This window comes from Ailuropoda melanoleuca, chromosome 11, assembly GCF_002007445.2.
Source record: "Ailuropoda melanoleuca isolate Jingjing chromosome 11, ASM200744v2, whole genome shotgun sequence".
Taxonomy (NCBI): Eukaryota; Metazoa; Chordata; class Mammalia; order Carnivora; family Ursidae; genus Ailuropoda; species Ailuropoda melanoleuca.
The window spans coordinates 72,076,063-72,101,276 of record NC_048228.1 but is presented as its reverse complement, the minus strand read 5'-3'; the positions used below and the strand labels follow the sequence as shown (position 1 = coordinate 72,101,276).

The following is a 25,214-nucleotide window of genomic DNA, read 5'->3' as shown; positions in this document are numbered from 1 at the left end:
AAGCTTTTCTGTCTCATACCCAATTTTTAAGAAATTTTCACTGAGTCTAAAAGTATTACTGCATTAGCTTTGTTTTCTGAATCAAATTGTAACTTTACTGGTCTATTTCCTTCTCACAGTTTTTTACAAAATGATTAAAGATGACTCCATGTATTCTTGATTCCACTCTTTAAATGCTGTTTATTGAACAGGTTTATCCTGTCCTAAGGGCTCAGCTGTCTGGTAATTACGCAGTTGCATGATGACTGATTTCCCTAATGATGGCTGGGAGAAATTCCTGAAGTTTAGCCTTTATGTTTCTGTAGGTTTTGTAATACTGTAATTATTTATTTTAAAAATGGTATCACATCACCAGTAAATTTCTTTAGCTATTCAAGGACTTATCAACCACAGCACTATTGACATTTTGGGCTGGATTTTCTTTGTCGTGGGGGCTGTCCTGTGCATTCTTAGATGTTTAGACACCTCCTTGGGCTCAGTCCACTGAATGCCAGTAGCACTCCTCCCCCAGTTGTGACAACCGTAGTGTGTATAGACATTGTCAAATGTTTGCTGGGGGACTATTTCACCCCTTGTTGAGAATCCCTGAACTAGCCTATCATATACAGATGACTACGAAGGAGATACAAGTAGTGGAGACATGTACTGGCTTTGGAATCAGGAAGACCTAAATTCATATCCCAACTCTACCCCCAACTGGCTATTTAACATGGTCAGAGTACATGTCCATGGTCAAAGATCTGTCTGGATCTTAGCCTCTCTTAGCTACAAAGTGGAGCAGTCATAGTTCCTACCTGACAGCATTATGTTTAAGATGAAAAAGGAAGATGTAGATGTTTATAAAGGGACCTAGACAGANTAGACAGAGGTGTGATGAAAAGGAGGTCCTCGGGGCACCTGGGTGGCACAGTCGTTAAGCGTCTGCCTTCGGCTCAGGGCGTGATCCCGGTGTTCTGGGATCGAGCCCCACATCAGGCTTCTCTGCTGGGAGCCTGNTGTGTGATGAAAAGGAGGTCCTCAATAAATGTTAAGTCCCTACCCCACAGCTTTCTCTTGATGCTTGTGATATTTCATTCATGTGTCTATTCATACATTCATTCGTTATTCATTTAATAAATATTTAAACTAAAAGCATGGACTCACTGAAATTGAACAGGCGATATTGATGTAAAATGATAAAGAATAATATGCATTAATGTATGTGGCTATATTTAGAAACAATATAGCATGAGGGCTNCTACCCCACAACTTTCTCTTGATGCTTGTGATATTTCATTCATGTGTCTATTCATACATTCATTCGTTATTCGTTTTAATAAATATTTAAACTAAAAGCATGGACTCACTGAAATTGAACAGGCGATATTGATGTAAAATGATAAAGAATAATATGCATTAATGTATGTGGCTATATTTAGAAACAATATAGCATGAGGGCTCCAAGCACTGGCTGTGGAGTCTATATAAGTGGTTGTAAGACTGATGAATATTACTTTTGTGAGATGGGGAAAATTAGCTTGATTTCTTTATTACTAAAATGGAAGTATTAATAGTATCTGCCTCAGGGAGGTGGTGCTGGTTATTAAAAAGGACAAGTGCCTGGTGCATAGTAACGTTCAGTACATTCAGTACATAGGAGCTTCAAAGGCCCAGTGAGTGAGGGCCAGTATAGTTCCAGAGGTCACCATTGAGGAGCTGGCCTTTAAAGATGTTGAGGGATTATGTAAATAGAGAAGAGAATGGATACTCGAAGCAAGGGCACAGGTGAGAATGGAGAACTTGAATATGTTTGGGTCTCCATAAGTGGGTGGGTTTTTGAAGCTGAGAGGCCGTATAGCTAAGCGTTCTGTATTATTTAGGCAGAGAGTATAAAGAAACTTGCAGAACCAGAAAGGATCTGGTTAAAGGTTAAATCCAAATTGTTCATTCTACCAATAAGAAAACAGAGGCTCAGAAAGAGTGATTTCCTAGAAGACACTGAGTCTTTGGAAGAGATGGTTTTAGAACTCAGAATCACCACATTTGCCTTTTAGCCTCTTCTTGTCTTTAAAAAGTACAGATAAGAACTATTAAACAGGATATGCAGATATTCTTTATTTTATAAATTAAGTTGCCAAAAGCCATACTTTATATTTAGTAGCTAGAGTTGACCTAAATACAGACAGCTAGCATTCAACAAGTACATATTTACTGATTGTCTACTGTGTATTCCAGACATTGGGTATAATGATAAATAAGACAGATAAGGACCCTGCTCTTAAAGAGAAAATAGTTGCAAGTAAGTTCTTAAAGCAAGAAAAAAAAAGTGCTTTTCAGAGAATTAAAATGGGGTGATATGATATAGAGTGAGTGGAAGACACCTAGGACTGGGGGAGTAAGGCCTCTCTAAAGTTCAGGAGCTTAGGTTATCCTGAAGTTCAGGTGCAAAAACCTGGTACTTAGAGGCAACACTTAGTATAGAGGCCCTCAGACTGAAATGAGCTTGGCAGTTTTCAAAGTAAGAAAAGAAGGCCAGTGAGGCTGGACTTTGGTGGAAGTGTGGAAGAAGAAGGGGCAAGAATGTTAGAGAAGTCACCAGAGGTCAGATCATTTTGAGTTGTGTAAGCCAACATAGGAAAGTTTTGTGCGGGAGTAATCTGCTCTGCTTTATGTTTTAGGAAGATCGCTCTAGCTACTGGTTGAGGAATGGAGTGCAGAAGGGCAAGGGGACCAGTTATGAGGCTCTTTGCACTGGTCCAGTTGAGAGATGATGGTGGCTTGGACTAAGGTAATGAAGATGAAGAGAGTTCGAGATATTTGAGATATATTTTGGATAATTAATGGACAGCTATTGGTGATGCTTTGAATATGGGGGCTGGGGAAGACCAGAAAAATCAAGGAGACTCCTAGGTTTTTGGCATAAATAACTAAATAAATAGTTGGGTGCCATGTACAAAGATGGGGAAGGCCAAAGGAGGAGTAAGTTTGAGGGAGAAGTGAGGAAGAGTTCTATTTTGGTCATATCAAATCTAAGGTATCTATTATTTATTTAGTCAACAAATATTTATTGAGTATTAGTCACTGCTTTGGGCTCTGGGAATATCATATTAACAAAATAGACAAAACTCTGCCTTTTTGGAGTTTATATTTTACTGGATTATTCAAAAAATAAAAGCAAATAAGATCTATAGTGTGTAGATGGTGATAAGCGCTAAAGTAGGATTTACGATAGCGATAGCGTGGTTTTATCTGGCAAGTTTTTGCTGACAAGGGACGTGATAAGAGACCTGAGAAAGTCTCAATGCAGATATCTGCTTGAAGAGTGCCCTAGACATCCAACTGGAAGTATCAAGGGGAGAGTTAGATATTCCAATGAGAAGTTGGAGTTGAAGTTATAGGTTTGCAAGTCAGGTGCATATGAAATGATATTTCAAATATAGGACAGGTGACATCACCAAGGAAGAGTATGTAAGTGGAGAAGGGAAGGTTACTCCTGCAGCAACCCGGTATTTGAGGGCTGAAAAGAAGACAGCAGGAGAAACTAAGAAGGAACAGCCATTGAAGTAGGAGGAGAAACAGGTATGCACAGTGTCAGAGAAACCAAAAGAGCCATTTCAAGAAGAGAATGGTCACCTCTGTTGGATGTTGCTAGGAGTGCAGATAAATATGGACAGATGCAATAACTGGATTTGGTAATGTGGAGCTTGTGGGTGACCTTGCCAGGAGTAGTGTCCGTGGGCAGACAGGGACAGAAAGCCATGAGATTGGTTGAGGAGAGATTGGTGTCAGCATAAAAGGAGAACTGAAAGGGTGAGGTCCTTGAGAAGGCCAGAGGGGTGGGAAGCAGATCACAAATGGAGAGAGCTTGGCATTTGAAACTTTATCAGCAGTAGTAGTAGTAGTAAAGACAGAGTTTGGATACAGATGTGGAGAGGTTGGTAGATTTGATGATAAGATAAGAAAGGAGTTGCTTTCTAATTGCTTCTATTTTTCTCAGCAAGGTAAGTTTGTTAGAGGAATCTGGGGAGGGGAGTTTGGAAGGCAGATTTGAAAAGGAAGGAGATGACGTGAAATAGCTGTTGAAGTAAATGCCTGACATAGTCAACCTGCAAATGGTTCTTCTCAGGTTATGACCCAGTGTGGTTTTTTTCTCTCAGCCAAGAGGTTAGAGTCCTACCAGGAAGCTCTCTCTGAAGATGAAGATTCCACAGACACTCCCAGTGACTCCCTCAGCAATATGGCGAAACCGAAGGCCCCCAGCTGCAGGCCGATTCATAATGGGCCCTTGGGAAGTAAATCCTCGAATCATCTTGCTGGGAGCTGTTTAGCTCTGGGAAGTGGAGAAGGAGCCAGTGAAGTGCCTCACTCCAGACAGGCTGCTTTCAGTAGCCCCATTGTAAGTGTGAATGCGTGACTTGAATTTTGCATATCTGTCATGAATAATGAAAGAACATCCTCGTAATTATGACAAAGCCGAACACTGTTGTCTTTTCTACCTGGCAAGAGACTACGTAATTGCAGTTTAGTATAATTGCCACACATCATTAGAAATATAAGCAAACAATATCACAACTTCCTAATTTGTGGGATGATTCAGTGTTGAGAGATAGTATATCATTTCTAAAAAAGCATGATATTTCTGATCAGGGCCAATCATGTCTGAGCCTGAAGAAGGCTGCCGGGATTTAAGGATCGTGACTCACTCTCAGAGCCAGCAAAGCTTAGCAGGGTTATCTCACAGACGGGGATGAATGTCTGAATCACAGGCAAGTTCAAGTACCCTCTAAGGCCTTTTTATCTTTCTGCGTTCTTCCCCCACGTCCCACCACACCTGTGTCCTCTTCCCCTTTCCAAGTCCTCAGAATGACATTTTCTGATATTTCCATTTTAGAGCTCAGCTGGGTGTTGCTTGATTCCCAGAGGGAAGTTTTGGAAACTGTTTAGTCACACCCACTGACAGACCCATTTTGGTGCAGGAAAATAAAGAGGGCCTTATGGAAGATAGGAAAGAGGAATGATACTTCCATGAAAGAATTAGAGGTCACAAGTTTTGCTGTACTTAAAATTGCTTCTGTAAAAATTCAGCTGCCTTCTCTGCCTTCCACATTTCGTCAACTCTTAACGTTTTACCAAGGTGAGGATTCCCCAGCCATGAGACTGGTAACTGGTTGATCTGTAATGAATTTATTGTATGGTTTTCATAGTAGAGATGTGATCTGAGTAGACCCTAGTGGTCTCACTTATCCTGGAAAGGCCTTGAGGGGACTGTCCTGGCTCTTTTCAAAGTTGCCCATGAAAATTGCAGCAATGAGGGTGATCATTTCAGTGCAACTCATTTAGTTAATTTCTGTGGCACTGAAGATATAAAACCTGTCATAGTGTATCTTTGCCATATGTCAGACTATTCCAAACATCTAGACTTAATTTTTCTCTGACTTCTGAAAGAAAAATAGGGAAAGAATGCATACCACCTCTTCTGTGCACTCACTTTAAGGCTATATCAGAAAAAGGGGGCTGGCTGGCTCAGTAGGTAGAGCACGTGACTCTCAATCTCTCTCGGGGTTGTGGGTTCGAACCCCACATTGGGTGTACAGATTACTCGAAAAGAAAATCTTTTTTAAAAAGACTTTATCAGAGGGGCGCCTGGGTGGCACAGCGGTTAAGCGTCTACCTTCACGCTCAGGGCGTGATCCCGGCGTTATGGGATCGAGCCCCACATCAGGCTCCTCTGCTGTGAGCCTGCTTCTTCCTCCCACTCCCCCTGCTTGTGTTCCCTCTCTCACTGGCTGTCTCTATCTCTGTCAAATAAATAAATAAAATCTTTAAAAAAAATAAAAATAAAAAAAATAAAAGCAGTGGTACAAAATCTTTGGGAAGATTATAGCAATACAGGCTTACCTCAAGAAACAAGAAAAATCTCAAACAATCTNTTTCCACCCACGTGAAGTTACCACCTGTTGACTCATGTTCACTTGGCGGTAGTAGGGCTTTGGCAACCCAATGGGGCTGTGCCACACCCACCCCCTCAGTTTCCTGACTTAGTCTCATTGTCTTCTTAGAAAAAATGCTGTCCTTAAAGTCTGTTCTTTTATCTGTACCCTTTCCTCCATCTAAAATTTATCCACCCTACTGGCAAACTACCTCTATCTATCAAACGTGATGAAATACTTATTTCTTATAAAACTACTTTAAATATTCTTCCTTCCTTTTTTTAATTATAATATTTTTTTTAATTTGAGAGAGAAAGGGAGAGCCTGCATACAAGCGGTGGGAGGGGCTTACAGGGAGGAGGGAGGAAGAGGGAAAGAATCCCAAGCAGACTCTGGAGAGCCTGACTCAGGGCTCGATCTCACAACCCTGAGATCATGACCTGAGCTGAAACCAAGAGTCAGTTGCTTAACCGACTGAGCCACCCAGGCACCCCTAAATATTCATCCTTCTGAAGACTTCCCAGACTCTTCTCAGCTTCCGAGCTCTGTGTACCCCTTCGAATCCTCCCTTCCTTGGTTCTCATTACGCAGGCCTTATTTCTGCCTCTGGCATACGCCATTAACTCCTCCAGAGCAAGAGCTTATATCCGGACTCCTCAGCACCTAGCTCAGTGACTCGTGGGTCCATTCTCCAGAAGTAGGGTTTTTTGTTTGTTTGTTTGTTTGTTTTTTAAGATTTTATTCATTTGAGAGAGAGCGCATGCACAAGTAGGGGGAACAGCAAGCAGAGGGAGAGGAAGAAGCAGACTCCCCACTGACCAGGGAGCCCAATGTGGGGCCTGATCCCAGGACCCTGGGATCATGACCTGAGCTGAAGGCAGATGGTTAACTGACTGAGCCACCCAGGTGCCCCTCGAGAAGTAGTTTTGAAGGTTGTTAAATGAAACAGCTTACCAGGCTCAGTCTTTCCACCCAGTCTATTTTGTATTTACTTGCCCTATACTTCAAGGCCATGTGTCATTCTGGTTGTATAGATGCACCGGGATTGTTGTTTGGTTTTCTGTTTTCAAAACCACACCACTATATATAGGATAAATAGGTAGGTGTTCCTTGAAATATGAGATCATCTCACTCTTGCTCTAGACAAATTGATTTTACCCTTTTTGGAGACTCAAGATTATTTTGAGAAAGGTATCGATTCTTTGTCCTAAAAAATTAGCATCTGTAAAAATTTTGCATACAATTCCAGAAACCTGTCTGTGGAGCCCAGGTTAAGAATACCAGCTTAAGAGCGCACTAAGAGCCGTGATATCTAGAAATGGAAGAGTGTAAGATGGCACCTTGGATGGGGAGGCAAGTTGAGAGACAGGGAATGAGGATCCTAGGTAGGCTGCTGGGAAAATTATGCCAACCTTTGGGAATTAAAATGCCATTGAGGCCCCTGAGTCCTGGGTTCATTCTCCTATTTGAAATAGAAACCTTTTCTTTGTAAGCCAGTGTTTTTATGCTTCTTTCATCCTCTCTCTGCTTTCATTCAGTGAGAGTGCTTTCATTCGACCTGGGTGGCTATTCTCTTAGATCTCTGTATGGCTCTCCCTTCTGTCATGGAGGACTTAGCTTGAATGTCACCTCCTCAGTAAACCTTCCCTACCACCTAATCCAAAGTTCTTTCCACCCCATCCCCACCCTGTCTTTCTCTGTCTCGATCTAGAAGCGTCTTACTTGTTTACAGTTTGATGTCTCCTCTAATTGGAATGTGAACTCCATGCAAGCCAGGATCCTATCTGTCCTACGCACCCCTCTTTCCTTGAGGAGTGCCTCACACCATAGATCAACAACAAATATTGGTGGGATAAATGAAGGAATGAATGGATTAATGAAAAACAGTGGCAAAATACTAGACACTGAGATATAAAATGAGTAAGACATGTCCCCGTCCTTCTGTTTTGTTCTAGGTAGAGGAGATAGACATATAAATAAATACATACAATCCTATATTATAGATGCAGTAGTAGTGGGTTAATCCAGAGTAGAGTGAGGGCACGAAGAAGGGAGTGATCATCTCTCAAGGGGTGAGGAGGGATTGAGAAGGGCTCAAGAAAAGAAGTAAAACTTGAGTTAGGATGAAACTAGAGTCGGGGTTTGCAGAGCAGGAAAGGGAGGAAGTGTATGTGGGGCAGACTGTGTGGGGCACAGGCAAGGGCTCAGAAACGGGGCTGTGGGCAAACGTGGGGGAGGAATTGTCCGTGTGTGGTTGTCGGTGCTTGCCTTTTTCCTTCAGGTCTGTGGTAGTCAGGAATCTGAGGCAGCCAGGAGAAGACATGTGTGTCCATACTTCAGCCTACGTTGTCGAGGTGGACCAGTGAGCCCCTAACACTGGAGTAGGGTGGCAGTGGGAAATGAAGTAAGAGCCTTGGCTACTGGTGGAACTGGGGGAGGAATGGGGAGCAGTATCAAGGCCCCCCTGAAGCTTCAGCCAGCACTATTAGAGGGCAAAGAGGGGTCTTGGCCAGTGTTTGCTTGTTTAATTTAGATTGAAATAGGGGGGAGAAAGAGAAAGCGACCTGAACATGAACCTTGCAACCTGGGAGGAAGGTATAATGTGAATCGTGAAAATCTAAAACTTAGTCAGATGTTATATGATTTGGACAAAGATGCTGGACTCCCAGCATGAAACCAGATAAGGCTTTGTTTAATTATAGGAAGGTATCCACATTGTGCGTTATATTCTTTAATGAGGAGGATTATGCATTAAATTTAAAAATGTCTGCATTTTTTAATTAAAAAAATTTTAAAAATGCATTAAAAATGCATTAAAAAAATGTCTGTTTGAGGCCAAATGGGAGGGGTTTATGTATGTTTTCTAAAGAATGGCGTCTTTTTATTCTGTTTCTCCAGCGCCTACTTATACAATATAAAATCAGCAAGTGTTTGGTAGTCGGGTACAATAAACTTTTGTTCTTCTCCATGTGCTAGGTATTGATTTAGGGATCCGAAGAGCAATATAAGGTGGTCCTTCCTTTAAAGGAATTTACATACTCTATGAAGGACACACTCGTGGAATCATTTAAAGTCACATGACGTGGGCCTGGCTGTTGGGGTAATAGCAGTTCTGAGAAGGCAGAGGCTGTCCGTCAGAAAAAAGAGCAAAAACCAGTGTTCGAATACAGGGTCTCAATGAGGAAGGTTTGGATCTGAGGAAAATTCCCTCTAGATACAGTCATAGAGATCAGAATTGACTGTGATAACTCTGTACCTTCTCTTCAGTTCAGCAACTAAATACCTTAGTTACTAGGGATNTCTCAATGAGGAAGGTTTGGATCTGAGGAAAAGTCCCTCTAGATATAGTCATAGCGATCAGAATTGACTGTGATAACTCTGTACCTTCTCTTCAGTTCAGCAACTAAATACCTTAGTTACTAGGGATTAGCTTATTTAGAGAGACCAACTTAAGTGAAAGAATGTTCCGTGCCTGCAGCTGCAGTGTGGTAGGGATCTTTCCTTAAATCTCAGGGGCTCTTCTTTCATATATTGTTCTAGGATTGTCTTGTGCGGCCCCGAGTTCTGGATTTTTCTCACATTTAAGAGTACTTTTGGTAAACAGAGCTTTGCTGACCAGAGCCCCTGCTTTGGCGGGCTCTGTATCTCTTCTCTTCTTATGCCCAGGGGACAGGTTCTCGGTTCCTGTAGTCAGCACATTCCCTGAATGGCACATGAGGCTGACCTCTGTCAATAGTGTTTGCCACAAAGGTGGAAGGTAGGAACCTTTCGTTTGTCTTAGATTGATTTTGGAATGCAGAAGAATCCTTACGTCCTGAAGCCAGTTATTAGTCAGTGCAGAGATCGTGGATACAGTGAAATCACTATAAGCTTATAAGGTCTCTAACACAATCCCAGATGTGTTCCACAGAACAGGCGTCTCTAAAAAATTTCATTTGGGAAGCCTGCGCATACCAGCCTCTTCTTGAAGAGTCCGATACCCATCAAACTCTCTGAGAAGAGCTGCAAGAAAGAAACCTGTTTAATTTAAACATTTGAGTTCCATTCTGAAAAAAGTTGGGTTTTTGTTTTGTTTTGTTGGCTTACTGTATATTAACGTTCTGCGACAGATGTCTCTAGAAACATTTTCCAACCCATGGAGTCTCCCCAGCACTAGATGACGGCATAATCAGAGACCTTGATAAATAGCATGTAACGAGTTTCCCAAGCACCCTTTGGCTGACTAAGCACTGAGTAAGAAAGGAGTCTCTCACACTTTACCACTCTCTTCTGTTTCACTTTGGCAAGGAGGTCATTGAGGAAAGGATTGTTCTCTGAAGAACGGAGGGCCCAGGCACGGGCTCGGTGTTACTGTGTACGTGAGATTCACGAGGAAATGTGGCTGACTCATTAGAGAACAGCCATCAGATTATTAGTGCCTATGAACTCCACCAAACTGCAATAAAATCCAAATTTTGCTAAGTCAAATATCACAGAACAGTAGATATTGATGCATTTCAATAGAAACTAAGAATGCTTTGTGACAGCGGTGCCTGGGTTGGTTAAGTGACTCAGTTCATGATCTCAGGGTCCTGGGACTGAGACCCGCGTCATGCTCCCTGCTCAGCAGGGGGTCTGCTTCTCCCTCTCCCTCTGCCCCTCATCCCACTTATACGTGCTGTCTCTCTCTGTCAAATAAATAAAATCTTTAAAAAAAAAAAAAAAGAATGCTTTGTGACAGCAGATAGTTTGGACCCACTGTGAGTCTGGTAACCTGCCCGAAGGTCTTGTTGTGCTGGTTATCACCTCATTATCTCATTCACTTTTGCAGCCGCCTTGTGACATAGGTGCTATTTTATTATTGCTCGGAAGAGGAAAATGAAGCTCGGTGGGCTAAGCAGGCTGCCTGAGGCCACCAGCTAGTATGTAGTGCGTCTAGGACCTGAACCCAAGCCCACGTGATTTTCATCCTGTGCTCTTATTAAGCCTTTGCTAGTTCTCACCAAATTCCTAAGCATAAAATACAAGCCATGGTCTTTAAGTCTAACATCACACATCTCACATTTTCATATTTTGCTCCTGCCTCTAAATCACCTCCCCTGGCTTTCCTGCAGTCCGTGTGCTTTGCCAACCAACCACATCCACGACTCCTCTAGGAGACAGTGACGCTTTTGTGAAAACTTGATTTGTAGCAGATGGTCCCTCTTTGACTCATCTGAAAAGTTTCTAAAGCAGTTGTCTAAATGTTTCTGGATTATAAACAGATTTCTACTACAACATCCTTTTGTTAAAAACAGTACTCTTCGGTAGGTGTGAGAAGTACTGTGTTAAACAAAATGGATATTTTTTTTTTCAATAGCAGAATTTCTGAGAGCTAATTTCTACTAAGGATCTGTAAGAGGAGGGCGCAGGGCACAGCTGGCAAATATAGTTGATGATCAGAAATCTCTTGGCGGAACCCTCGTCAATGTCTTGTAGTATATTACTGGATAATGCTCTATAAATATGTTCACCTGCTCATACTAATGTTTATTTCAGAGACATTCTTTTGCTTGTTTCTGCTTTTGTTTTTGTAACAGTAGTGATTCGAACCATAAGACATTTTGTTAAAATAACACGGTATGAATAATGTCCTGACTTTAAAAAGAGTTGGTATTGCTCGGTTGTTGGATGAATCCTCAGTTGCTGGTGGATGCTGGCAACTGCGTATTTCAGAATAAGAAAACAGTCAACTAGACTTTGGTGGAAGACGTTGTCCCTGTCTCTTGCTGAGTTTAGGTTAATAGTCAAGGTACTCTCCATCAGTATTATGCATTCTGGATTTTCCTTTTTTTTTATTGTCTGCTGTTTTCCTATTCTCACTTCCAATGGCACCATATATATTAAGTCTTTTTTAGAAGAATAAAGTTTACTGAATCTCATGGTTCATAGATTCTGCTCATAAAAGCTACTTCTCGTGTAAACTTAAAGCTCTCATTTTTAGATACTTATTGTTATAACACTTTGTCTTGTTGGGTTTTCAGGAAACAGATGTGGTACCAGACACCAGGCTTTTGGACAAGTTTAGTCAGATTACACCTCAGCTTTTTACAAAACTAGATGAGACTATCCCAAATCCAGCCCCGGAGACTTTGTACATCATCGACTTCTTCATTGCATTGGCCATTTGCAACACAGTGGTGGTCTCTGCTCCTAACCAACCGCGACAGAAGGTGAGGGCTGTGATGCAAACAAGGGTTACTTTCCAGAAGAGAACTTCAGGTTTAAGTGTACTTATACTGGCCGTGTCATGTAGACAATAATACTCGATGATAATAACAGTAGCAGTTAACATACATCATTTAATCTGTGCTCTGCACATACGATATTCTAAGTGACTTACTGATATTAACTTGTAATTCTCCCAACAACCCCATAAATTAGGCAATATTACTCTACTGTTCCCCATTTTATAGTTGAGGTTAAGTAAATTTCCTGGGGTCACAGAGCCAATTTGTGGTTGATGAGATTTGAACCCATGAAGTATGGCTCAGTGCTGTTCTATGGTTTTGCCTCTAGGAGGAGAGCTGATGAAAAGAGCTCTGGTAGAATGCGGCTGTGTTCATTTTGCAGTTTCCTTACCAAATTGAAGCTTCTTTGAGGCTTCCGAGACTTCCCACATGATATACGTGATGTCAAGCAAAATATAAAGTACTGGATTCATTATCATGTTTAATGATAATGTACCACTTTCATGTACCAGTTGGGGTAGTTCTAACTCAATTTAAAATCTAATACATTTATAACGTACCAAGATGCTGCAATTCCCACAAAAGCTTAGATTTTGAAAGTCTATTTGTAGTTTTGAATTTATGGAAAAATTAATTTTCAATTAAAAAGAAAAACTTGTTTTAAAGACCGGTGATTCACCACATGCTGTGCTAGCTTCCTTGTGTATAACTTTCTTCCCTTTTGCACATACCCACTTAAAATTCAATTTGCGGCACAACCCAATTAAATTTTAATTTTCCATCAGATCATTTTCTTTTGGCAACTTCAGAGGTGGTCAACTTTACCATAAAAATAACATATTTCCAATTAAGTGTTTACTTGATCAGAAAACTGTGTTTTTATAAGACTTTCAGCTAGAGAGTTGCTCTTTGGAAAGTGATTATGTAATTAGAGAATTAATCACTGAATGTTCTTTTTTTCTCCTCATGTAACAACTTTTCTCATACATCTGTGTCCATAGTAGGCACCTCTTGGTGTCTTTTGTTTGAAAAATATTGTTTCCTTATCCCTAAAGAATATAATACCCTGTGGTCTAAAAGAATGTCGCTACAGGTATAAGGGCCCAAGCTTCATGATATTTTGAGGTAATGATAGAGAGACTGTGAATAATAAGGAGCTAATCAGAATCTACGAGGAATGTGAAACCTTATCTGTGATTGTTTCTCTTCATTTCTGAGTTCCTGACAAGTGTGAAAATTGACCAACATGTGTCTCTCCAACTGTCAGAAGATTAATAATTTTTAGGAAAAACTTTTTAATATCTTGGGCATTTCTGAATGAGAAAATTTTAGGATCTAATTTATTGGCCTTCATAATTAATATTAAATTCTACATTTAATCACTGTTAAGAGTTAAGAGCTAGAAAAAAAATCAGGCTAAAAATTACAAAAAATTCTGTAATAGAAATTCCCATGCATTGTTAATTTCTGCTGATAAGTTGATAATTTCTGCTGATAACTCTTCTGGAAGTGACTTTGTTTACTGGCCTTTTGAAAACAACAGAAAAAGTCATAGTAACAACCTTTTTTATAGAGTCTGGAAAATAAAAGAGGAAAAAAGCCCATTTTGTTAATCTTTTGACTGACTTTCTTCTAGTGTTTTAAGTGTGTATTATTACTCATTTGTTTCTTATATTGTTCACACAATTTTTATATTTTTATAGATTTTCCAGTTTCACCCCATAGGATTTATAAACTTTATTTTTAAGATATTGTATAACATTTCAAGAAGATATTTCCATTTTGCTATTTTTGACTACTTAATTTGCTTATAATTTTTAAATTGTTCTTGCTAGGATGTGCATAATAAAGATTACTATGGATTATCTATATTTTAAGTTATCTGTTGGGAAACACTGCTATAATATGCCCACTGCTAGCAATATTAGCATTTTCTATCTTTTGCTGTCATTTGCCAGATCTCTTTCTGAATGGTTGTAGAAATTTATAGTGCCATCAACATTAGCGCTTATTTTTCATTGTGTCCATTTTTATTTATTTATTTATTTTTAATGTTTTTTTAATATTATGTTAGTCACCATACAGTACATCCCTGGTTTCTGATGTAAAGTTCGATGATTCATGAGTTGCGTGTAACACCCAGTGCACCATGCAATACGTGCCCTCCTTACTACCCATCACTAGCCTATCCCATTCCCCCACCCCCCTCCCCTCTGAAGCCCTCAGTTTGTTTTATTTTTGCTGACATTTTCCGGGGGGCAGTTTTAAGTACGAAGCAGGCTGCTAGCTATTTAAGGAGTGGTAACTCTTTTCTTACCTAATTGTTTCCTGGGTTGACTTCAGCGTTGTTCTCAACTGCTCTTGACTGTATTATTGAGACCCTCCCAAATCATCTCTCCTAGATTGGACTCTCATCACTGAGTGGAATGCCTATCAAGTCCTTGGAAGATATTAAAAACCTCTTCCAGAGGTTGTCTGTCCGAAGATCAAGTTCGCCATCGCTTGCCAGTGGGAAAGAGCCCTCTCCCGGGGTCCCAAATCCCTTTGTGAGCAGACTCTCCCTCTTTAGTCGAATGAAACCGGCTTTCCCTGTGGAGGAAGAGGCCTCCCACATGAGTGAGAGCCCAGAGGGCCCTAGGAACTCTCCTTGCCCTACAGAAGTTGAGAAACAGAACACTGATCCAGGCCTCCCAGAGGGCAAGGTGGCCCCCTCCCCTGGACAGCCGTTGGCCTCCACCCTGTGTTACGAGGCCGAGAGCCCTGATGAAGCGGCCTTGGTCTATGCCGCCAGGGCTTACCAATGCACTTTACGGTCCCGGACACCGGAGCAGGTCGTGGTGGACTTCGCTGCTCTGGGGCCATTAACATTTCAACTCCTGCACATCCTGCCCTTCGACTCAGTAAGAAAAAGAATGTCTGTTGTCGTTCGGCACCCCCTTTCCAACCAAGTTGTGGTGTATACGAAGGGTGCTGATTCGGTCATCATGGAGTTGCTGTCAGTGGCTTCCCCAGGTGAGTTCATACGGGCCCGGGGGTGGGGGGCGGGGGGGGAGAGGTATACACAGGGCTCAGAAATTCAACAGTCACTCTCAGTGGGTTTTATAAAGAGAAACAAGTGGATAATTGGGGATCAGCTGCACTTGGTGAAGTAGGGAAGCTGCTTAGGGTTTGGTGAGAAAGCACGTAAGTCTTGGTGCTACGCAGGTCTGGCCTCTGTCATGAGCTGCGTCCTGGCGAAGTTCTCTACCATTTCTGTGCCTAAGTGTTCCACAAACGGGGAGTGTCGTCACTTCTTTATAGGTTCCTCAGAGCTCGAATGGCCTGCTGTGTGCCGTCCGCAGAGAGCCTCTGCCCAGTGCCTCCCAAATGCCAAGTGTTCAATGAACGGCCTCTGGCGTGATTGTAGCTCTTGTTACTGTTGTTACTGACGGCGTGGGAATGGTGTTCTGGTGTTCGTATTAAGTTCTTGGTACTTTTCCTCTCCCCAGGAAGAAAGGAACAAGGGAAGGATTTTTTCAGAGGGTCCCTTTTAGAAATGTACATTTGGGATTCAGAACTACAAGGTCTTTTGTTTGTTGTGGGGTAAGCTATCTCACTGTTTGTAAAAACATGTCTGTAATTGGGCAGACTTGTGGGAATACTTTGTTTTGTTAATTATTTCAGATGGAACAAGTCTCGAGAAACAACAGATGATAATAAGGGAGAAAACCCAGAAACACTTGGATGACTATGCCAGACGGGGCCTACGCACTTTATGTATAGCGAAGAAGGTGAGGCTGCTGAGTTAGGCCATCGTTCGTCTTCATTCTTTCACTGCGTAGCCGTCACTTCCTGGGGGCGAGCATGTATCAAACCCTTATCTGCACAGTTGGGAAAGCTCTTGGATCATGGGCTCTGTAGTCATAGCTTCTGTCTTCCATATGTATTGATTGGTTGGAGTGTGTTCTCAGTGTTTTGTGAGAAGAATACCCAAAAGTTCTGTTCTCATAGCTCTCACCTGTTTCAGTGTATCTGTGAGTGCTTTTGTATGTTAACTGCAGTTTGGCTGGAAATAAAAATCTCTGGACCTACTTTCTTTTCCCTGAGTACTTTGTTAATATCATCCCTGCATTAAATGTTCTTTGGAAAGAACCTGGCCTTAATTTTCCCCTAAAGTTCTAAATATTTTTTCCTTACATGCTCATAAGTCTTAATCTATAAATCCAAGTAATTTTACTAAATGTAAAATATTGTCAATATTGATTACTCTCTTGTTGAGAATAATCCTGAGGTGTATTGGATTCTTTCTAAAAAATTTAAGTAATAAGAAAAAGCACATAGCTCTAAGGAATTGAGGGGTGATATTATCAGAATCCCCCCGGGGACATGGAAGAAACAGACATGGAACCCTTTGAAGTAAGTTGGTCAAGTTTTTATGCCAATAGCATGTGGCTTGGGTATTGACCAATTCAAGCTTCAGCTCCAGTGAGGCTATGCAAGCCTTCCTTTGTTGATAAGCCAAGACTTCCCCGACCCCATCCCTATAATCATGGCTCAACCACATAGCCAACTGAATGCCTGGATAGTGCTTTTTCCTTCAGTGAGAGTTCAACTGCCTATTTATTCCAGAGTAGATGAGGGGGCAACAGAAAGGGGAGGTGGCCTGCTTAGAGTATAGTATCTAGTATAGAGAGACTAGTAGGAGTTGAGGCAAGAGAAGGATGTCTTATGAGGGAGAGAAGGAAGTTAGTTGTAAAGGTACAACAGACACTTTGATGAACACTGAAGAACATGAAACAAAGAACAAACAGCCCATGTAGAGGAAATATTAGAAAAGAACCAAGAAATTCATCTTGCCGCCTCTTTCCCACTTCTCCGTATGAACACTCCCCCACCCCACTTTCTCTCCCTCTAAACCCTGCGTTAATTTTTGCTGTGTTAGAAGCCAGAGTATCGATTTTCCTCTGTCATTCTGGGCTCTAGGGAGTATAAAAGACGGGGGGATACATGTAGGTCAAAGTATCAATGTATGAATTGCCATCCATTATAATTTCTAAAATACAACCCTCCTGGAAGCCGGAATGGGAGACTGTAGCTAGGACCTACGGCAGACATAGGGATCTCTCATTCCTTACCCAAATTCTAGTTCTCACGAGCTGCCTTAGGGAAACTGGGATCAGTTGCAGACTCTTAGTCAACACTTAGTCAACCAGCTGCGTAAAGAATCAAAAGCTTGCCTCACACACAGCAGAACGAAGAATGGAGAGTTTCAAGATCAAAGCAAAAGGAAAGAGTTGTACCTTTTCAAGTGGAATGATCCTGCCTGCCCCTGATAAAAATGCAGCCCAGCAGATATCAGATTCTTCCTAAGTCCAATAACCTTGTGGGTAAGAATAAGCAGATAGAGAAATTGCCTCCCTCCCTCTACTTATGTTGCTTTACCAGAATTGAAATGTAGATTTCTCCCTCTGTGGCTATCTAAAGAAAAAGGAAAATGTACCATTGGTTCCTTCTCCAGGAATTCCATTTAATTTCTTTTGGAAGAGTACATCCTTGCTTCACTTGTATGGCTCCCTCTCTCTTTCCACCTTTTCAAATAACTAACCCCTAAACTAATCATCAAAAGATACCGGCGGTGCTGCTGGCTACCTAGTAACTCAGGCTGAGCAATCCTGGCACCATTTTCTTAGCTGCACCATTAGGATCTTTCTAGATTTAACTACCAAGTGCAGACCTCTTCCAACTGCCTACTGCCTGGCTTAATTAAATAGATTAACCCACTTTCATCATCTGATGCCTAGAATTTCCAAGAGATACTGAGCTCTTGGGTCCATCCATCCATCATCAGTGTTACAGTAGTCTGATCTCAGAACAGAATTTGGGAAGCTGTGTGATCAGGTAGCATGAGGAATGAGCCTGGCATTACCTGGTTTGTATATTGCTAGTGGTCAGTCCTGGCAGGATCCTGGAAGATGATATGGCCTTTATCATAGCTTTTTTCTCTTCCCCATAGGTCATGAGTGACACAGAATATACAGAGTGGCTGAGGAACCATTTTTTAGCTGAAACCAGCATTGACCACAGGGAAGAATTACTCCTTGAATCTGCCATGAGGTTGGAGAACAAGCTCACTTTACTTGGTAGGTAGACTATGTTGTATTGTCTGAATAGAGAAATTTGGAAAACACTGGATATCTCTGAGTAGGTTGTTCACCAGTTTTTTTTCCCCCACTTTGATCTAATAGAGCAAAGAGTTCTCTCTGCCCTGTCCAGTCTGATCTGTACCCAGTTTCCAGTTCTTTTCATTCTGCTTGCCACTGCAGTGAACTAGACTTCATCTATGGTGGGATCAGGGCAGTCATCCTTAAGAAGATCATTTAAAACCTTATCACTGAACACAGAATACCAAGTCAAATAAATATCCTGGTTCAGGAGGCTATGCAGCTGAAGTTTCTTGCCAGGCATTGGGTAAGGTACATAATATGTGTGGTCTTTTTGAATCTGCACAACAAATCTCTCTCTTATTTAGAGGAAACATGGAGCACAGAGCAGTTCATCGACTCATTCAAAGTCACATGCTAATAGCGGACAGAGCTAGAAGGAGACTCAGATCTATCTAGTTCCAGGGCCCACGTTCTTTATTCTGTTCCTACCACCGGACCAATGAAATTTCTTTCTCTCTCTTACTTCCTGATTGCAGCTAAAGGTTGCACAACGGACACCTCTTGGCTCAGACTGAGCTGCATCCTGAACTCATCTGGAGCACTTTAAAAAACACTGGTGCCTGCATCCTACTCTCAGGGAATCTGATTCAGTCGGTCTGACGCGTGGCCGGCGAGTTTGAATATTTAAAAGCTCCCCAAGGAATTCTAAAGAGGCAGCCAGAGTTGAGAACCACTGTCTCAGAGTCTGGAGATCTAGACTCTAATCTAAGCACTAACATACCAAGAGACCATTCTCCGAGCTCCATTCCTCTGGTTCAGAGAAAAACAACAATCTCACTTTGTATGGAGTCAGCAGAGTAATGATGCCAAATTTATGTCATTTCTCTGTGACAGGGTCCATAGTATGGGTCCACATTTCCTCATCTGAAATTCCAAACTCAAAAATGCTCTGTGGGTTTAGTGCCAGAACTCATTTGGCTGCAAAATTAGGCCTGACTTGGTAAGATTTTATGAGTCTTTATTATCTAATTAGTACAGACATTTGTAAGTTTGCTACAGAAATATTAATATGCTTTATTAGCAGATATTTCAAAACATAGATGCACTATGTTACCTGTCTACATTCTGAAAAACTTTAGAGTTCCAAAACTTAATTTGGTCCCAGTTGGTTTAAAAAAGGGAATTATGGACTTTAATATCTGTTTTCAGTGCTCTTTCGTAATGTAAGCAACTTATTGGCAAGGGCATTCTTGAAAAGGCTCCCCTTACCCTTGGGAGTATCACAGAATTATAAAATTAGAGAGGAAGGTTACATAAGTAGTTGAAACTCTAAGCTCCCCTCCATTTACAGAGAAGAAAACCAGCACAAGAAGAACAAGTAAGTTTAATATGTTCAGTGATTCCCGAGGCTTCCTTCCCAAAATACTACTTTGTATGTGATTTTGGTGTGGGTCTTCACACTTCCCTTGAATGCCTGGAAGCTGCTGGCGCTACTGGTGTGCAGCTCAGGATGGGGCCAGCAGGTGGAGTTCAGTTATAGCCTAGGTGAGCTTCTGCTGGCTTTGATTTCTCACAAGCCCTGTTGCGCTTTGGTTATCTTTTAGGTGCTACTGGCATTGAAGACCGTCTGCAGGAGGGAGTCCCTGAGTCCATCGAAGCCCTTCAGAAAGCCGGCATCAAGATCTGGATGCTGACAGGGGACAAGCAGGAGACCGCCGTCAACATAGCTTATGCGTGCAGACTGCTGGAGCCAGACGACAAGCTCTTTATCCTCAACACCCAGAGTAAAGTATGTGTAGTGAGACTGAATGCGTCGTTTTGCTTTTTGATAGCCAGCGGAGCATTTGTGATTTGATGAATTTAAGGAGGAAAAAAAACCCGATCACCATTAGCTCCTTGATAATTATGTCTTCTGTCCAGCAGCCTAGCTTGTGCTTGGGAAGGTACCATAGTTCTTCTAAAGGTTTCATGGTTAAACATGATTCAAAGGAATTTTTGCTGAAGAAAGTTGCCTTTTTATTTTTTATTTGCTTTTTTCCCCCTTCCACATTGGATTTCCAGGAATTTGACAAGATTTAGCCCATAACCACAAAATATATCAAGTTCTGGGACCAGGGATATACCTCTATTTCAAGTTGAGGGGAAGTGGTGATTTGTATCAGAATCAGGTGAACACATTAATATTTTTATGGTTAATTACAAAAATAGACTCTCAGGATAATTATGCCCTCTAGTGGTAATTCTTAGATAGTGCTGTTGAGAATATCAAGCTTGAAGAACTGTTTTAAGGGAAGGGCATTTTTCTTTTTTTTTCCCCTTAAGAAGGAATTTAAGAGGTTTGGATCCAGTTTATTTTTTGTAATCTTATCCCTGCTCCACCCCCACTAATCTCTAACACAAACGTTCTATTCAGTTAAACAGGTTTTTGTTGTTGTTGTTGTTGTTGTTTTTTTTTAAAGATTTTATTCATTTATTCGACAGAGATAGAGACAGCCAGCGAGAGAGGGAACACAAGCAGGGGGAGTGGGAGAGGAAGAAGCAGGCTCATAGTGGAGGAGCCCTATGTGGGGCTCGATCCCATAACGCTGGGATCACGCCCTGAGCCGAAGGCAAACGCCCAACCGCTGTGCCACTCAGGCGCCCCTGTTGTTGTTTTTTTTTTTTAATCTTCCAGTATGGTAATATTCTCTGATATTTGTGCATGTTGTTTAATTAGCTTGGAAAATCTTCCCTGCTCCTTCCTCAGTAGTCAGACTTAATCAATGACATCTGTTCTCTGACAGCAGCCTGCCTCTCAGAAATCCTCTGGAGCTTCCCATCTGGATAGCATGTTGGGGCCCTGTCACAGACTGCCATGTTTGGTTAGCCAAGTTGTTAAGGTCAGGCCTCAGTCGATACCTAACCAGATCATATGCTTTAAGGAAAGAGAATTTTCCTTATTCAACACAGAATGGGTTCTCCTTGGCAGTTGGCTGTGGCCCAGAGACCCAGAACCACAACCACCACTCATCCCCAGGGAATGAGCACAAGAAAATTGTCATTAGTCATTTTGGTCACTAAAATGGCTGTGCCCTAAGGTTGGTAAGCCCCTGGCTCATGTGCTTGGCCTGCCCATGACCAGGTATGTGACCTTAGGGAGTTTTCTTCTGGCCTTTTACTTAACCTGTGATGTAAGAGTAATGCCTATTTCATTGGGTCGTTGTGGGCATAAAATGAGAAAATACAGGTTATAAATTAAACACGTAGTGCCTGGCAGAAGAAGCTCAATGAACGTTAAAAAAGGAAAAGTTAATTCTTGATGTTTGATTTTGACATTTTTGTGAGCAGTAAAATCATTAGGATTGTAGAACTTATTTGTAAACATATATAGTTAGAGGCATTTAAAACTAACAATTCAAGAAGTCTTTATGGAGTATCCACTATGGACTGTTCTAAGTGCAAAAAAATAAATTTTTTTTACTATTGAAAGCTATTCCACCTTGTGTGAATTTTCCAGATAACTAAACAGAACACAGTGAACATAATTTAGTTTTATGGTGACTTAAGTCCAAGCATATAGAATGCCAGGCGCATAATAGCGGCTCAATCACTGTATTATTTTCCTCCCCGCCCCCCTTCCTCTCCATCAGGAGATGCTAAGAGTTACAAAAGAAAGATCATGGAACCTGGTTTGTCAGTTAGTGGGCCACCTGGAAACTAGTAGACTATCTGGTCATTTTTGTAGTATAGTACGTCAACTTTATAAATTTCCATCAACTCTTGTTCCTAAATTTGCAAGTAAGTGTAACCACTTATAAACTTTACAGAGTTTCCAGTCTCATTAATTTTGGGGTTTTTTTCAGGGCACAGGGTTAATATAATCTTATCTTGGATTACTTATTTTTTTTAGAGATTTTATTTATTTGAGATAGAGAGAAAGAGCATGAGTTGGGGGGAAACGGCAGAGGGAGAGGGAAAAGCAGGCTCCCCACTGAGCAGGGAGCCTGATATGGGGCTGGATCCCAGGACCCTGAGATCGTGACCTGAGGGGAAGGTAGATGCTTAACTGACTGAGCCACCCAGGTGCCCCCATATCTTGGATTATTTACTGCCTTGTGGTATATAAAGCCCTTTCAGGATCCATCATTTAATTTTTTAAGTTTTATTTTTATGGTTTCATTTAAAATTTTCTCCTGAGATAGCAATTCTTTATTTTCATGTTAATTAGAATCTATAAAAGACTCTCCTATGAGATCTTACTTGACAGTTATAACAAGTAGACAGATCAGATAAAATTATCCTCATTTTTATAGCCTGAACTCTAAAAGGTTGTGATTTGTCTAAGTACCCCCAGCTGATTACGTGTCAAGTGTGCATTTTGTATTGTATTATATATTAAGTAATTAATATATATCTATAGTTATTCTATAGTTACTCTCATTATTTGTGGAGTTAAATTCTATAAAGTTGCCCTAAACACTGAATTAGTGAATACAGAACCATTACTCCTGGGGGAAATATAGGTTCCCCATAGGCCTTCGGTCTCAACATTTTGTTTTGTCAATCAATCAATATATAACTTTATTCCATATGTGTTTCTGTTTAACAACTTACTATATATGTATAATTGATTCAGTAACATTGAATTTGTGGCCAACAGCACCGTAACTCATGCCTGCGTGAAGCTTATCTAACACACATACTTTCTCTGCAAAGCACATCACAACCTTCTTATACATAGGACCGCTAGACAGCACTTCGGCACTAGTCTTAGAGGCCATTTTAAACCCTGAAATCAACAAAAAGCTGAAACATACAGAAAGTGTGTCACCAGACAGTGAAAGGACACTTATTTACAGTATGGGAGCTGATGTAAGAAGACAGAGCATCACCTCATTCCATTTCGGCTGGAGTCATATCACATGACTCAAATTTTTCTCTGTGTGCATGTCCACCAATGACCACAAAAGCACTCCAAGTACTGATTATAGGATTCCAGATAAGTTTTAGCAAATAGGTGAATTCACACATATGGAATCTGCAAATAAGGAAATTGAGTATGTGGGGGTGTGTGTGTATATATATATATATATATATATATATATATATATAATGCAAATGTAGTTTATAAAACTAAATAGACACCCAAAAGGATAAAAACATCCATAATCATTCTATAAAAGTGCAGATAATTTAGGGTTATATTTTGGAGGGCATCCATTCAAGACTGTATTCTGTGCACTATGAGCATGCAAAGGCTGTATTTATTTTTTTTTTAATCTTTTTTTTTTTAAGATTTTATTTATTTATTTGACAGAGATAGAGACAGCCAGCGAGAGAGGGAACACAAGCAGGGGGAGTGGGAGAGGAAGAAGCAGGCTCATAGCGGAGGAGCCTGACGTGGGGCTCAATCCCATAACGCCGGGATCACGCCCTGAGCCGAAGGCAGACACTTAACCGCTGTGCCACCCAGGCGCCCCCAAAGGCTGTATTTAGAGTACTATTGAGTATTGTATTTTTTTCACTTACTGTGTACCTTCAATATCATCTCATGTTGATATGCTGATTTTCAGTGACTTCAGGGTATGTTACCTTCTAAATGTATCATTTTAATGTAATCAAACTCAAGTAGGTTTTTAAAAATAATTTTTTGCTATTATATGTTGAGCCTGTAAAGGGCATATTTGATTTGTCTTCATACACTTTTCCTAGGAGGTTTTTGAGGTGTATGAGATTGGATGTGTTCCTAAGGTACAGCTTGCTGGGTGGCTCCATTTTAAGGTTGGAGCTCTTGTGTGTGTCTTCTGTGGTTAAGTCTGTTGTGTCATGCTGTGTATCCATATCTGCTTCTTCCCTAGCCATTTGATTTTGTTGTGGATTGAGAAATGCTTGATTAAACAGCATTTGAAATAAGAGTGAAGGACCTCTGAGTGAGGGTCTCTCTTATGAATAAACTTCAGGTTGTTTTTTTTTTCTTTCATTCAGTATTAACATCTAAACTTAAATGCAAAGCTCCTGGATTTTGTTAGGCTCTGTTCTTTGTGGTCACTTGACACAGTAATTCCTGGATAATTTTGTTAGTTTTCTTTTTTTTTTTAATATTTTATTTATTTATTTATTGACACAGAGAGGGAGCACAAACAGGCAGAGCAGTAGGCAGAGGGAGAAGCAGGTTCCCCACTGAGCCCAATGCGGACTCGATCCTAGGACCCTGGGATCATGACCTGAGGGGAAGGCAGACGCTTAACTGACTGAGCCACCAAGACGCCCCTATTGTTAGTCTTCTTGAGTAGAATCCATCCAACGAGGGTTCAGTGTCTGACGTGGCTCTCTTTTAGGCATTGTGAAGGCTTCAAAAGTATATTTAAAATGATATCTATCTTTATAGTACTTCCTAACCATGTGGGGGGGAGGAGAGTGGAGGGATGTCTGCAAACCAAACATGACAAGCACCACTGAGAACATCTCAACCAGAATGTAAGCTCCACGAGAGCAGGGATTTGTGTGTGTGTGTGTGTGTGTGTGTGTGTGTGTGTGTGTGTGCTCGTTGACCAGTTCCCAGCACCTAAAATGTTCTCTGGTATAAAGTGGTTTCTCAATAAATACTTAATGAATGAACGAATGCTGAATCCGAAAGAATGTTGAATCCGCTATTGCTTTCAGTTCTGTGCCATGCCTACACGAGGAGCTTTGTACATGTCCTCTCACTCATTCTTCACAATGACATTACCGTGTGTAGACATTTGCATTTTTCACGGGAGAAAGTTGAGGTTCAGAGAGGTGACGTAATTTGCCTAAGGTCAAGCAGATCGTAAGTGGTAGAAAAAGACCAAAGGATTCTTGAGTGTCCCTGTGTGAGAAGGTAAATTGTACAAATAAAGAAATTCTAAGTTATTTTTAGTTGTAGAAGGGGGGATGAGATGTCTTCTAGCCTATTAACTGGTCCCCACATATTCATGGATATCTCTGCGGAA

The 25,214-nt window shown here is 41.1% G+C and overlaps 1 protein-coding gene across 3 annotated transcripts in view; it reads left to right on the top strand.

Annotated features, from left to right (window-relative positions):
- The window catches only part of ATP10D (ATPase phospholipid transporting 10D (putative)), a 105,028-nt gene that overhangs the window by 55,532 nt on the left and 24,282 nt on the right, over nt 1–25,214 (top strand). For all 3 annotated transcript variants that reach the window (XM_002917019.4, XM_034671854.1, XM_011222038.3), the window contains 6 exons: nt 4,137–4,375; nt 11,912–12,100; nt 14,521–15,130; nt 15,782–15,888; nt 18,111–18,237; nt 19,866–20,050. In XM_002917019.4, the coding sequence (XP_002917065.2) occupies nt 4,137–4,375; nt 11,912–12,100; nt 14,521–15,130; nt 15,782–15,888; nt 18,111–18,237; nt 19,866–20,050 (1,457 nt within the window). The remainder of the gene's footprint in view (nt 1–4,136; nt 4,376–11,911; nt 12,101–14,520; nt 15,131–15,781; nt 15,889–18,110; nt 18,238–19,865; nt 20,051–25,214) is intronic.